The sequence below is a fragment of the Rhinoraja longicauda genome, chromosome 26 (genome assembly GCF_053455715.1).
Source record: "Rhinoraja longicauda isolate Sanriku21f chromosome 26, sRhiLon1.1, whole genome shotgun sequence".
Classification (NCBI taxonomy): Eukaryota; Metazoa; Chordata; class Chondrichthyes; order Rajiformes; family Arhynchobatidae; genus Rhinoraja; species Rhinoraja longicauda.
Window position 1 is genome coordinate 15,862,992 of NC_135978.1, and position 15,439 is coordinate 15,878,430.

Consider the following 15,439-nt stretch of genomic DNA (forward strand, 5'->3'; position numbering starts at 1 on the left):
AGAGAGAGAGAGAGAGAGAGAGAGAGAGAGAGATGGAAAATGGCAGAGGGAAAGAAGGAATTTGATTTTTTTTAATGAATCAGTACGCTCACAAAAGCAAAGTGGGAGATTAAAAAAATCTTCAAATAAATAAGAGTAATTGGTAACATCCAGAGGTTTCACATCCCTGCTGGAAGAAAGAATTTCAGGAATTTGAAACATTTGCTGGAAGAATTAATGGTTGAGCCACATGGATTACTGTGTGCAATTCTGGTCACACTACAGGAAGGATGTCACTTGCCTGGAGTAGGTGAATCGAGGAACAGTGACATAGGTTTAAGGTGAAGGGGAAAAGATTTAATAGGAATCAGAGGGGGTAAGTTTTTCACACAAAGCTGCCAGAGAAGGTAGTTGAGGCTGGAACAATCCCACCATTTAAGAAATAGATTAGACAGGTACATGGAGAGGACAGGTTTGGCTGGATATGGGCCAAATGCGGCAGGTGGGACTAATGTAGCTGGGACATGTTGGCTGGTGTGGGCCAAAGGGCCTGCTTTCCACACTCTATGACGTGATTGAACAGATGATACAGAGGATATTTGCCAGGATTATACCTGGATTGGAACATTTCAGTTATGAGACTGGACCTTGCCAATTAGTTGCATCAAACACATGGTCATGCTACTTAACATTTTAACAGCACACTGCTGTTCATACAGCTAAAAAATGACTTAAAAAGACAGATGTTAGTTTTTCATTTGGAAGTCTACCTTTTCTGCTGCTGACTCAGTCTGGCATTGCCATGAAAGGTTGAGAACACATCTTACTCATCTACTCCACATTGACCCACCTTGGGGAAAAGGACTGAGAGCCTCAAAGGATTTTCATAAAGATGCAGACCTCGATCAAGGCACATTAATTCTGGTTATTTCTGGACAGCATCAGCTTTTCATTGAGGATCTATGAACGTAAGGATGTGCACAGACAATACCTCCAAGCCCCTAGCTTTCACGCAAAACAAAATTTGCAGTATCTTAAGATCACTGGCATTCAGCTGTTACCGCAATTTGCCTGATGCTTTGACACTTAAACAATATCATTTTGAAATAAATCTCAGCTGACAATCAATTGCACTACCAGACTGCTGAGGTGCCATCCTTTGGACGAGGCATCAACCAAGGCTTCTTGGTCTGCTCTCCCTGACAGAAGTGTTGCTGGAGTATCAGTCTGAAGAAAAATCCTGACCCAAAACATCACCTATTCATGTTCTCCTGAGACGTTGCCTGATCCGCTGAGTTACCCCAGTAGTGTGTCTTCTTTTTTAAGCCAGCATCTGCAGTTCCTTGTTTCTATAAATTGTTGATGATTATCTGATTGCTATCATGTTGCTGTGCGGTACAGGTCGGCTTTATAACGGTGAATGCACTTCACCATACTACTTCATCAGTTGAAATGCACTCGAGTATGTTTTTAAACAGTCAGGAAGGCACTGTAGAAATGTACATTTTTCTATTCCAAGCAAACTTCAAACTCACCAACTGTTTATACAAGGTCATTGTCAAGTCAAAATAATTAGAAGATCAAGACCCTCTTGACAGTTGGTAAATCAGATGGCATTTCTGTCAGTAATGTACTTTATATATACTTTAAATTTCTTTGAAGAGACTACACAGTCCTTGCATTCTTTTTATTAACAGTGGGACAGATCAACCTGTAGACCCAGTAGTACAATTATCTTTATTAAATTCCAAGGAACACCATATGTTTGGTATTACAACCATGATTCAATTTAATGGAAGATCGTAAGCTGCAGCAGATGGAAGATATTTCAAATTTTATTCAAGAGATCGACTGTAAAAACTACAGAAATATAACTTTTCCTGTCTTTAAATTGGGGGAATTAGTTAATGCGCGCCTGGAGACATCTGCTATTGTATCTAAGTGACTCAGGAGACTAGGCACTGTGGCTAACTTGGGGATTGAGGATCCCAGAAGTATCACGACTGACTCATTTAAATATTAAAAATATGGAATATTTGAATATAATGTGCACTTCTCCAAAAATGCTTAAACAACTTTGTTAATCCAAATGCACTAGGGACATACAAGGTACCATGATCACTAGTAATTTACCATCATTACACAAAGTAACTCATCTTAGGGCTTGCTTGAGATGTGAGCAAAACATGGGGAGGTGGAACTAAAATCGTTTGTAAGTAACAAGACGTTAACAGAATACAATTGATGCTAATTATTTTGTGTTTTTTTTAAATGATTTTATTACATGGAAATCATTGTTAATTATTAGGCCTCCCTGAGCACAATAGAAAAGTGATAATTTTTATTAAAAGTCATAGTACCTTGTCACAGGTATGAAATAGGCTACAGAAATGGGCACAGAACTAAACAATTTATGCACACTAGACTCCTCAGCTGCACATAACTAGGATTAGATTAGCAGTGCATGTTTAAAATTCCACTATTTCAACCTACCAGGTTCCAAATCCAGTGCGCATGTTGTGAAGGTCCATTGTCTTATTCCCCTCCAGGGTGAAAATAATAATGTACATTATAATTCTTCACTATCCAACCCTGCTTTGATCACATGGCACTGCATTGGCTCCAAGGTTCTGTTGTTGTCTCCATGTGAACTGCAGACTATTATTTTTAATGCTTATGGTTGAAAGGAGAATGTTGTACACGAGAATTCCCAGTTTCATAGTTCTTAACATTGCTGCCGCTGTGAAATATAATGCAGCAATGCCCAAGAAACTATGAAACCAAACAAGATTAGCCAAACTCCTTGCTGGTTAATAGTTTGCTTACGTAAACATTTGTACTGGAGGTGTTCCTAAGTGCCAGGAAGAGGGCAGGGGTGAAGGGAAAACATGCGAGTCCAGCTCAGCTCCTTCTGGTTTTGATCGGAACATCACCCCCGGCCACCAGTGTTGCAATGGCAGACATTAAGACTTGAGAAGATGCAGCCTGTGCACCCTCGTCTCACTGTTCAAGCTGCAGCAGCTGATAATGCATTACAAAGGATCAAGAAAAATAAAGCACAGCTAGTACTCTAAAGAGAGTGCAAAAGATGGAAGCATCTCCAGAAGCAGCACTGAATCAAAAGTTCATTCCAAATTACATTCAGTTATTGCCCAAGACAGTCCTGTGTCACACCCTGTGCAGCAAGCTCTCCAAGGACATTGTCTAGGTAGTTTGGGTCCGGGAATCCGTGGCCAGAGACATTGGATCCCTTCTCTGTTTTATGATGAATTTCATTCCAAACTACTGTGTCAATTTCTCCGGTTGTGCTTGACGTTCCCACAGTAAAAATCAGCCTTCTGTTCCATGCTACTTTCAGACGCTCCAGAACCTAAAGTAAATGATTCAGATTAGTTTGCATTCATTCTTTGATGGCTATGCATGCATGGCCATCATTGGAGAATACTACAAACGGAAGCCTTGGAACTGATTAATGTTATTAGTTTATCTAAACTGGCTTCCACAACACCAAATTAAGAACATTCTGATTTGACTTCCAATGAGGCCTGGTAGTAAACATAGAAAATAGGTGCAGGAGTAGGCCATTCGGCCCTTCGAGCCTGCACCGCCATTCAATATGATCATGGCTGATCATCTAGCTCAGTAGCCTGTACCTGCCTTCTCTCCATACCCCCTGATCCCTTTAGCAAAAAGGGCCACATCTAACTCCCTCTTAAATATAGCCAATGAACTGGCCTCAACTACCTTCTGTGGCAGAGAATTCCACAGACTCACCACTAGTCTAGTCTCCTAGTCTAGGAGTTTCACCAGAATGCCCACTTCTGAAGGCCACGTGAAGATCTTACTGGTCTACACTGCTTTCCGCCTTCTGGATCCACCCCTGATCAATGTGAAACAGCCCACTAATATACTAATTGATGAGATGTTAAAGAGAGTACCTTATACTGTACAACATTAATGACCAGATGTCATTGTCTTACTCGAGATCGAGTGACAACAACCACCTAATGCACAAAAGAATTCATACCATAGGGGCGATGTGTAAAAAAGGAAGGGTAAATGGCCTAATTCTGCTCCGATAACTTATGAACGTGCAATGTCATACTTTGCACACATCTTAACACGGACACTAGACTGCTGCACCTGATACTAGAAAAACTCATCTTTCAGGAGGTAAACGAGCAATAACATCTTTTAAGAAAACCTATAGTTACATTCTTCCAGTGAATTGCAATTTGAACAACAGTGGGAAATATTTAATAATGGCCAACCAGCAGATAACTCAAGTTCTTTAATTGTTGAAGCATATTGATTACCTGTCTGCCCTTTTCGTTATAAGGCAGGTAGCAATGCCGGGGGAAGCCACGGGCAGTGTATGGTTTTCCTGGATTTGGGTGCTCAGGGCCCTGTGAAAAATCAGAGGCATCACATGAATAAACAGAATATTCCAGCTGCCGTTCATTTCTAGGGGTTTCCAAAGCTTGTCAGACTGGTTTCTAAATGACTGCTCACCTTCAGTGGATTGCCTTAAGTGCTGATCAGCTTAAAGTCACTGGCAGTGTGCAGGTGCGGGGCAGAATCTTGGGGGGGGGGGATGTCAGAGGAATTAAGGGGAATGTCGGGGAAATATTTAAAAATCGTGACACGACTTGATTGTTAGTGCTGACTCAGTGGACTGAAGACCTGCTTCATTACGGCACGACAGCAACTCAACGCATAACCAAGTCTCCTCAATGTAACCTTGCTTAATAGCATTAGAACTTCTCCGAATGAAGTTCAAAAGTCTCAGTAGCTTGCCCAGGTTCCGATCTCCTTATGAAAAACATCGATGTCAAAACTCTATCTAGATCCTGAAGTTGGAAATGGTGCAATTTTTAAGCAAATGGTATTGGCAAAAGCTTGTCTTCACTCCACCCATTGCAATATATTGACAACACGTGTGTGGTAGCAGAGGCAACAGAACATGCAAATATGTTTTCACTGGAATACGTAAGAGCATAAACACAAATTAAAAATCAGCCTGTTATTTCAAACATCGCGTTTGAAATTTGACTTCAATTATTTTCTGATGATTAATGAACGTAGTGAATTCACTAACCGCGGTGAACTCGAACTGAGCTTGAACATCTGTCACATGAACTGTACATCCAAGAGATTACTCTGATCAGTATAGATAACTAATTAGAACAATCCATGTATTGATGGACAAGAAATATTAATTCTGTATAAAGAGGTGAGGAAGAGGGATGAGGCAGGAACAAGGGTGTCCAAGAGAGGAGAGGGGTGGAGATGGCAACAAAGGCTGGGAGCTGATAAAAGGAGACAGCAAAGGTTTGCAGATCATGGAATCTGCTAAATAGTGACAAATGGAACAAGATAAGGGAGTGATACTGGTCAAATTAATTTAATATATTGACTACATCTTCCGACAGTGCAAATATTATACAACCAAAACCAGCTATATACACAGCACTTGGGTCACATTCTTTTTCTATAAATAATTAATCGTTTACCATAAACAAAATCTTCTTATAGCTGTACAATTTCTGGGTAAATTAATGAAGTAGTCGAGGCAGGTATAATGAGAACATTTAAGGAACATTTGGACAGGTACACACGTAAGAAAGATTGAGAGGGATATGGGCCATATCTAGGTAATTGGAATTAGCTTAGACAGGGCATCTTCATCGCATGTATGAGTTGGCCCAAGAGGCCTATATCTGTGCTGTATGATTGTATGATTCTGGGAATGTCTAACAGATGGTTACCTGAATACCATGAGAGATGTTATACACAATTTGTATCGATCCAGTGTCTGGATATCCTGGCAACGACTGTGGTAATAAATAAATATCCATCCTTCCTTTAGGCTGTGTCCCAGTTTTTTCACCATAGATCATCTTACACGAAGGACATTGTAAACTGCCATCCTGAAAAGAAAAAAAAATGAATGCAGTTGTCTAGTAAACATCAGTAATTTGTAAATGATGACTATTTGTGGGACAACACAATTTTCCCTGTTACCAGCCAGCCAATAATTGTACAATCTCCATATGGCACTCTCAATTATGCAAGACAAACAATGCTTTATTGTCTGTGCTGATCTGGCAACTTTTAACTGTGTCAGTGCTGAAAGAACTACTTCTGTCTTGTGATTGTCCTTGGAATTCCTACTAATTTCTCTTCAGTAAAATCAGTGAATGTAGCATGTAGAACATATGAAGAACATTTAGGGGAGCAGTCTAAACAAAAAGTTCTGTTACACTGATCTAGGGCAAATGTTTATCATTTGGAAAACCCCTTATTGAAAAAAAACTCTCTTCCCCTTTGGGGAAGGCTGCAGGATCCTTTAAAAAAGACGACTAGATAATAGAAACGAGGAACTGCAGATGCTGGTGTACACAAAAGAATACAAAGTGCTGGAGCAACTCAGTGGGTCAGGCAGCATCTCTGGAGAACATGGACAAGTGACATTTCAGGACGGGACCCTTCTTCAGACTGGCAAATAAATTACGTTAGATGATAAAGTAGGTCAGTTCTCTGTACCTTGTTCCCATTTTCATACATGGCCATCATACACAGCAAGTGGAAGACATGGCCGCACCTTGAGAGCTTTCCAACTGCATTCGACTGAATGGTCCTTGTGCAGGACATTCCATCGTATCCAGACAAGGCACTCAACTTCTCCATGCAAATGATACAGTCCTTAAACACACAAAAGAAAAGCAACATTATTTAGCTTTAGCAATTCTGAGCAGAATGTCTTGTGCTGATTCACAGTTTGGAGTCTGTGTGTTCGGATGCCTTGGAAAATGAGCAGTACTGCACCAATCTCTTGAAACACTTTTTTTGCACATTAGTGCTCAGAAATTGCAGTTTCTGCAATTAAACACCAACAATAGATTGGTGCCAGTAATTGAGGACAGCGTTAAATGAAGCAATCAGCCTGTAATCTCTTTATTCAGATTAGTACACATCAGGCGGCACAGTGGTGCAGCACCAGAGACCTCAAACCATTTTCTTCAACTAATAATCTCCAATTACGAACAGGCACAGTAGTTAAGAGCAGGACCCAACCATTTGTCTTTTAAACCTTCTCATCAAGATCAGAACTGAAGTTCTACCTCGGTACCACTTTTCTCCATTCTCTCCACTTATACATTTAGTTCCTCAATGTCCAGAAACTTATTGATCTCTACCTTGAAAACACTCAAAAGATTCACCTTCATGGCCTTCAAGGTTAGAGAATTCCAAATATTCACTATTGTTTGTGAGAAAAGACACCAACCCATTTCTGCAAATCCCCACACTAAAATCCTGGCAGCATTAAAACTGGTGAATAATAGAAGACGTGGGGTTTTAGAAAAATAAAAGAATAAAAATAAGGTTTTCATAAAAAGGCATTCGAGATATTGACAAGGACTGGAGGTTGCACACAATGAAGAGAGAAACTGAAAACATTAAAAGTAATTACTTAATTTTATTTTTACATATTTGTGCTGTGCAAGGGGAATAGGCCAACCAAACTGAAACTGAAAAAGGAAATAAGACTTCCTGCTTAAATACGCTTTTTGTTTGCACAAAAAGTCAAAGCTACTCTAATACATTAATTTCACCTCATCCAGATGATCTTCCATTCTTGTCATGTATTTCTTTACTACACCTTCCGGATCTCTTTCGACCTCTGTAACGGAAGAAGAAACGTTATGATGAGACAACTACACAGAAATCTGAACGAAACCGCGCTTGTATCTAATGTTCACTCCAAACTACCTCGATTGTAGGAGACCGGGTAAAATTGAAACAGAATAGCCAGCAAAGCTTTTAAAGCACTAAGATAGGCAGTAACAAGACAAAAAGATAACTTTGAAACATGATAACTGATGGGAATGATTTCAGAGTAAATGAACATAGATGACGCTTCACCATCACCACTTTTCTCTGATAATAGAATGGTTTTGTTCAAAACAGACACAAAATGGTGGAGTAATTCAGCAGGTCAGGCAGCATCTCAGGAGAAAATGAATAGGTGACGTTTCGGGTTGGGACCCTTTTTTATGACTTTGTTATTCATCTTTCATGTCGGGTTTTAAATATTTGCATAAGAACTAAAGATTATTATTTATTACTAGCTTTTGACAGTACCAATGAAATCACCTGCTATCAATATTTGCCGCTGAATCAGATCATAGGAATTCACAGGCCAGATGGAGTCAATCAGCCCACGGTTATTTAGAACTACCGCTCCCACTTTTCTTGAACCATGCTAGGCTATGATGTATGAAATGCCACCATGATTCTCTGTGATATTTGCCATCTGCACCACCCTTGATATGAATTGTTTACCTTAATTCCCTTCCATTAAAGAACAAGGCATCAAAGGTTTGCGTGAGCAGCAGGATCGTTGCCCACATTCTCCACCAGGTGGCATGGTGGCGAGCGGTAGAGCTAATGCCTTACATCGCCAGAGACCCGGATTCAATCCTGACCACAGGTGCTTGTCTGTACAGAGTTTGTACGTTCTCCCTGTGGGTTTTCTCTGAGATCTTCGGTTTCCTCCCACACTCCAGACATACAGGTTTGTAGCTTAATTGGCATGGTATAATTGTATAAATGTAAAATTGTCCCCAGTGTGTGTAGGATAGTTAATGTGCGGGGATCGCTGGGCCGACGAGCCAGTTTCCGCGCTGTATCTCTAAACTAAAGGGCTCTGAGGAACTGCCACGTAGGCGAATTGAGACCTGTGATACATCACCCATGATCATATTGACTAGCAGGGCAAGCAGCCTACACTTGCACTCATGTTGTGTAATTTATCCACCAATTTCCTTTAAGCTAAAGCCAAAGTTATTGAACCCTGTTAAGGAATATTAAACGTGACGTAAACACTATCATGGGGAACACATTTTCCCTGTCGAGTCTAGCTATTTTGTTTTATTTCACATAACTTTCATGTTTTATTCTAAAGTAAATAGGTACAATCTTTCCCCCCCAAATAAAATTCAACCAAGCTTTAACTAAAATCCTCCTTCTCCAAAACAAAATTGTGCTTTAGCAATGGGTCAACTAGTATTTTACAGATTTCATGACAGATTTACTTGTGAAGATGTATGTCAACATCCATCTTATCCACTTCGGTGCACATTCAACCCATCCAAAAAAAATACCTTGCACATCTCTAGATTTAATTCAATTTGCAACGTTTCTGCTCACAACCATTGATATCTTTTCGTAGCTTGAATTTTTCCTCCTCACGATAAACCATGAATTGTACCAATAAATTGTGGTATTCATAAACTTCTTAAATGTGGTATTTACATTTAAGTTCATACTTTGAAAATATATCTTGCAGAGCCCAATCCTAAACAGCTTTCCAATCACTGATGCACTCAAACTCTGATTCGGTTGTTAATTTTGAAATTGTAATCCTCATTAAATCAGCCTTTTGTAGCCAGCAACAAGGATTTCTGGGAACAAAGCTTCTTATTGTTGTGTGCACATAGTTTAACTGGATTAGAGCACAGCAATCAGTGTGAGATACACTTCTTCTCCATATGGACCCACTCCAACTCGCTGCCCTGGATTCCTTTTAATTAAAAACTCCAAGCACAGCTTCTGGTGATGGGATGGAGTAGTCTGGAATGTATGGGGCAGTAACCTGCTGTCTATCAGATCCCAGTGCAGTTTTGGTTGTGACAAAGTTATTCCTTCCCAGAGTACATTATATTGCCGAGTTACACATACAACCTCTGCTTTTTAGTTCAAGTTACTTAACTGAATTGTCTGTTAATTCAAATTAAAATTATGTGCTGGATTCATCAGTTAGAATCAGGCGTAATGGGGAATTATGATCAGATTTCAAAAAACTGCTCATGCTACTTTCCATTAGCTTATTAATACGAGTCTCTGGCAGTCTATTCTCTCATTGCCTACAGGCTACAGCTACAGATGGCCAATAAATACCAGTCTTGACAACACCCAAATTAATATAACACATGTCCTTTCTTCTGCAGTAAATAATCCACTTATATTTTCATGCAATGGGCCACAAAAGATTATTCAGAAAGGAATTAAAATATTTAAAGAAATGTGAACACTTAAGCAAACATGAATGCCATCCTATCACCGAGAGCCGGTACTTCGGGAGAGGAGAAAAACAAAATGATAAGCCTCAAATTAACAATGCCTCAACTTATTTGCTGAGTAACTGAATCCTACCCTGGACCATTGCCCAAGTCACATAAGCCAATTTCAGAGATGTTTTCTATTCTCCAATGTCACGTGATACCCCTGGTAGTATTTATGCGCATTGTCCACCTTAACATCACTAGGCAAAGCACTCCCGCAGGCAATCCCCGCAACAGCAGAAACTAATATTTGCTGTTTTGGTCAAAGCCTCCAAATCCAAACATTCAACAACAAAGCGTAGCCGTTTCACATGGGTACGATCAGGACATTGCACAAATGCATGTACATCTGCCGCAACAACTGAATGTACAAAGCAAATTAAACCCGGTCCATCACGGGTATAGACCTTCCCACCATCAAAGGGATCTATAGCAGGGGCAGTCTCAAAAGGCAGCCAGCATCATCAAAGACCCACAGCGCCCTGGTTACTCTCTTAATTCACTCCTGTCATGGGGAAGAAGGTATAACAATCTGAAAATTGTGACATCCAGGTTAAGGAACAGCTTCTCCCCAACGACCATCAAGCTATCGAACACTACGAATGCCAACTAAACTCCAAACTATGAACTGCCTTGTTGCACTAGGGACTTTGGGTCTTGTTTTGTTTTTTTGAACTATATTGGGCTTTTTATTTATAGAATTTTTAAATGTTTCTTTATTATATTGTCTATTGAGTAATGTGTTCACAGAATTTGTTGTGCTGCTGCAAGTAAGAATTCCATTGTTCTATTTTTGTGACAATAAAACACTCTTGATTCATTGAACAAGAGTTCCTACTAACTGAAAACCATGCATTGTTATTTTCTACAGTCGGAACATTTTCCAGACCCCCACCCCAAGTCCATTTCCTACTCTTCAAACACCAAAGGCGCAGTTTATTACAGCATCAATAATTAGCTTTCTGTTTTACGCTTATCCAAACTTATGGAAGTTTGTCACACAAGCAACGTTTTAAATTGCAAAATGATACACATTATTTGGTTCATTGAAAGATTCTTTGCGACCATCATTAGAACTTTCCATGCAGAATTTGACACACATTTCTCCTGTATGAGCACCATGTATTATTGTTCCATGGAGAGAGATGGGTTGGTTCATCTCCAATTCTGACAAACCTAGGTCCCATGGTATTGAATTTTCTGTCACACTGCCGAGTCTCACTCCGGCTGCAAGCTGACTCCCAAGCATGCTGTTCTACTGCACATCTAGCATGCCTCTCTAAAGCTGACAAGGGGTGCTTATGTTTGAGTTTCATATCAAAACTCTCATTTGCTAAACAGCAGCCAGTGACCAACTTAGTGTACACCACAAGGAGGTTGCTCAGCTGCCAAGTGCAAGCTTTACATTGTTCATACTGTGACATTTCAGGGTCACTGGCCCCATGTGTGGAGCTGAAATCACAGCAGGTGACAAGGAGATCTTGGCAAAGTCTTCAAATGATGATGTGGGCCCAGACAGAACTGCTGGCAGTGTTTATAGTCGCATTATGTTCAGAATGTTTTGTTTGATACAAAGAATACAAATTGACAAATGTTTTAATAATTAACACTTAACTTGTAAAGCAGCAAATATTTTAAAACCAATAATGAGTCCAGACAACTGTAAACAATTAAAATCATTTCAAGCAAATATAAAAGCATCAGTGACAGTTCCCTTCATTTGAAGCAAGACAGACGACACCAGTGTTTATGAGAAGTAATCAGCAATTTTTGGGGGTTCTGGGATATCTGCATTTGAGTACGAGTGTGTGATTTCAATGTAATAGGAACTTCATTTAGAGAATTCATTTGCTATGTACATTAGGTCATTAGATTCTTGGTACATGGTAACGATCTGAATAGCAACTAGTATGTTAATAAACAAAGTCACAAATCTTTGAGAATGAGTGATTTTTAGTTGCAATTAAATTTTTCTTTTTTGCTCTGGTTTATTTTCACCCACATGTTTAGACCGTAATGTTGTATCCTTATTGTTTTGATGTGTTTATGCTTTATTGTTAAATGCATGTTTGTGTTGTCATTTGCAAGCGGAGCACCAAGACAAATTCCTTGTATATGCACATACTTGGCCAATAAACTTATTCATTCATTTATTCATTCATGATTCAATGATGAATCAATGATAGCAATAGCCAGCATATTATTTGGTCAAGCATGACTAGATCAAGCATATTTCATGTGAGAGGTGATTGTAATTCCAATGACAATAATAAGTGGTTAGATTCCGCCATGTTAGAGATGGGTGGCAAAAGCATTAGTTGCCTCCCCAAATGCAGTATGGATTTTGCTCTATGCAGATGCAGACCGCTTCATTTTCTAGTAGAAAGGAACACTTTTCAGCCATTGGCAAACATCCCCATTTCAGACGTTATGATGGAAGGCAAGTTATTCTGTACTGTTAACTGGATATAAAGCAAATGATGAATTAGGGAACACTATCTATATTATATGGACCAAATTGGTTATAACACAATTTTAATCAGAAACTAGAGAAGCATTTAAAAGTTACTTTGAAAATTAACAAATTGAGAAACAAAAAAAAAGGGGAAAAGACAGTTCCATGCATTTTGCTCACAGTAATCGGACACCATTGTCTCTTTGGAAGACTGTTGCTACTTTACCCGCAAGTGGCCACCAAAAATGAAATGCAATCGCTTGTGTTGGATCTTGTGCAATGACACTATTAAACAATGTAACATACACCCTTTAGTATTGTTAGCTAGCAATAAAAAAAAATTTGATAGCTAATAAAAATATGTTTGTTATTAGAAAAATAACTTAAAATAATCCTGTGAGAGAGATAACTTTGTAATTCCAGTCTGAAATTCTCCAGCCTCAAATCCAATTGATACAATTTTCTATAATGCGATGTTTCTTTGGAATGCAACTATCGAGTTAGAACAGAACTACCTGTAGCTGAGGATAGTTAGGCCGAGAACAATGCCCCAAGGAACTCCGGCAGTAATAATTTTTAGGTTAGGATGATTGATCTCCAATTATATTTCTATGTGTGAGATACGATTCTAACCTTGGGATGTTTTCCCCTGATGGCTACTGCCTTTAGCTTTACCGGGGAATTTTGGTCAAATGTTACCTTGATGTCAAAGGCAATCTATATTGCGTAGATGCTAAAATTCAGCTTATTGACTCATCTTTGGAGCAAGGCTCTGATTAGGTTTGCAACCAAGTTGTCCTTGCAAAACCCAAGTTAGGCATCAGTGAGGATGTTATTGAAGAGTGAATGCCACATGACAGCATTTTTAATGACACTATCCATCACTTTGCTGATGATCAAGACCAGATTGACTGGATGGTAATCAGGCAGATTGGATCAGCCCTGCTTTTGTTCACAGGACATACATGAGAAATTTCCCACCTTGATGGATTGATGCCAGCATTGTGTCTGTAGTGGAACAATTGGGGTAAGAGCCACTGCTAATTCTGTAACATGGGTCCTCAATACTGAAAGATCCCATTCAATGTTTTGATGGATACTCTTCAGCTTTTTGAAAAGATGACATTGTGGTTTGCACCTGAAATCTTCAAATATCGATCACATTCATTAAACTATCTAAAACTTTTCCTTCAACTTTATTCAGGAACAAAAACAAATCAAAATATTGTTAGTATTGAATAGTGGATTTGCAGGCTTTCCTGTCAGATGTTTCTATTTAGTTGGCTCATCTAGACCACAGTAACCTTTCCCTTAGAAATAATTTACAGTCAATTTAAAAGTTGTACCAACTTTTTCACTTCAAATTAACATCATTCCAGTTATGTGGTTATATCTGAAAAGCTCTCATTACTTGAGCAAAGGGTTTTACTTTCATCCTTGTGGGGTTTTAAGAAGTTGCCAGGCTTTTAAAAACTTGTCCAAGAGGTATTTGTTCATTTTAGAGCCTTTATTAATGTTGGCCACCAAAGGTTGTCAAGATTGACTCTGGAGGTTCTACTATTAAAAGGGCTATAATTTACAACACTGAGTAATTGTGATGCAATAAAGCCAATGCGTACAAACACACACACACATACACACAAAAGAATACATTTCACTTTCAATCCCCTGCACTTCTGAAGGGTTGCCTGGAATCAAAAGGAGTTTTGATAACTGACATCGGCATTTAGCATGGTGTTTTTACTAAACAGGCAATGAGAAAATTTGATAAATGTACACATTTGAGACCAAATATATACCTTACAGGATTACTTGGAAATACATTTTTTCCCAAAAGGCACTAATTTTAAATATTTTGTATAATAATTTTGCAAAGTTAAAAAAAAAATCAAATGGTTATTTACTCAGGGGGGTGGTAAAATGCTGGCACAAAATAATACACTGAATTCTATGCGAGTGAAAAGAAGCTTTTAATTTCAACCCTCGATGTAATTTGGAGTAAATGGTAATAGGCTAATGAGAATACTTGCATGAGATGAAAAGAAATATAATTGAACCAAAAGTAGACATTTTGAATTCCAAACTTAATGTGGCTACATGCAAACATTTGAGGCAAAGGTAGGTTTTGGTACCTTAGGTGGAAAGTAGGAGAGCCTGCATATGAAACTACTACCAATGCAGCTGTTTGACTAATTGCACCTTTCATCATTTCAATTCTACATGAAAGTGTCATGGCAGGATTTATGATTATGTGAAAATAATCACAAAAATTAATGCACCATAACAACTGGGTTGATGCCAGCAATCTCTTTGGTCCCAAAACTGTACCAGTCAGTGCTGTTATCAGAAGTAAGAATGAATTCATGTGGAGGTTTGAAGCAAATTAGAAGAATAAGGAGAAATAAAATCATGCCATATCAAGCTTAAAACTTGTCTCCAATGGGCAACAGAAAACAGACCAAACTGAAAGTAAATAGGAAATCTTTTTTTAACTACCTTTTTTGGACATTTTCTTCGATCTCTTAAATGACTTATCTCGGTCAGTGCTGAGCTTTTTATCCCTTTTCCTTGAGTCAGCATTGTCTACGGGTTTAGTTGCGCGGGTGAAGCACACAGGCAGTCCAGCAGCACACATCAGAATTGCGGTCATGCCTAAAGGTTCAGTGGTCATCAGCATGCACAGGGGAATGGTGTAACAAAAACAAAATAGAGCACATAAAAGTAAATTTAAAAAGGAACCAGAGGAAATAAAAGAAAGTCAACAGAACTGAAAATCAAAATCACCAAGTGACAAAAATTAATTCATGACACAAAAAGTGGAAGTAAAATGAGTCTGACATTATAGGCCCCTTCACCTCACCAGTGATTTGAAAGAGAC

The 15,439-nt window shown here is 38.9% G+C and overlaps 1 protein-coding gene across 2 annotated transcripts in view; it reads right to left on the bottom strand.

Annotated features, from left to right (window-relative positions):
* Positions 1-1,389: 1,389 nt before the first annotated feature.
* Positions 1,390-15,439, bottom strand: part of dtx2 (deltex 2, E3 ubiquitin ligase) — a 48,549-nt gene continuing 34,499 nt past the window's right edge. The window contains exons 4-9 of one of the 2 annotated variants that reach the window (XM_078422271.1): positions 15,058-15,213; positions 7,596-7,663; positions 6,526-6,684; positions 5,748-5,909; positions 4,296-4,385; positions 1,390-3,349 (exon numbers count right to left, since the gene is read on the bottom strand). In XM_078422271.1, the coding sequence (XP_078278397.1) occupies positions 3,125-3,349; positions 4,296-4,385; positions 5,748-5,909; positions 6,526-6,684; positions 7,596-7,663; positions 15,058-15,213 (860 nt within the window). In that variant the 3' untranslated portion in view covers positions 1,390-3,124. The remainder of the gene's footprint in view (positions 3,350-4,295; positions 4,386-5,747; positions 5,910-6,525; positions 6,685-7,595; positions 7,664-15,057; positions 15,214-15,439) is intronic. The other variant, XM_078422272.1, reaches the window with a different exon arrangement.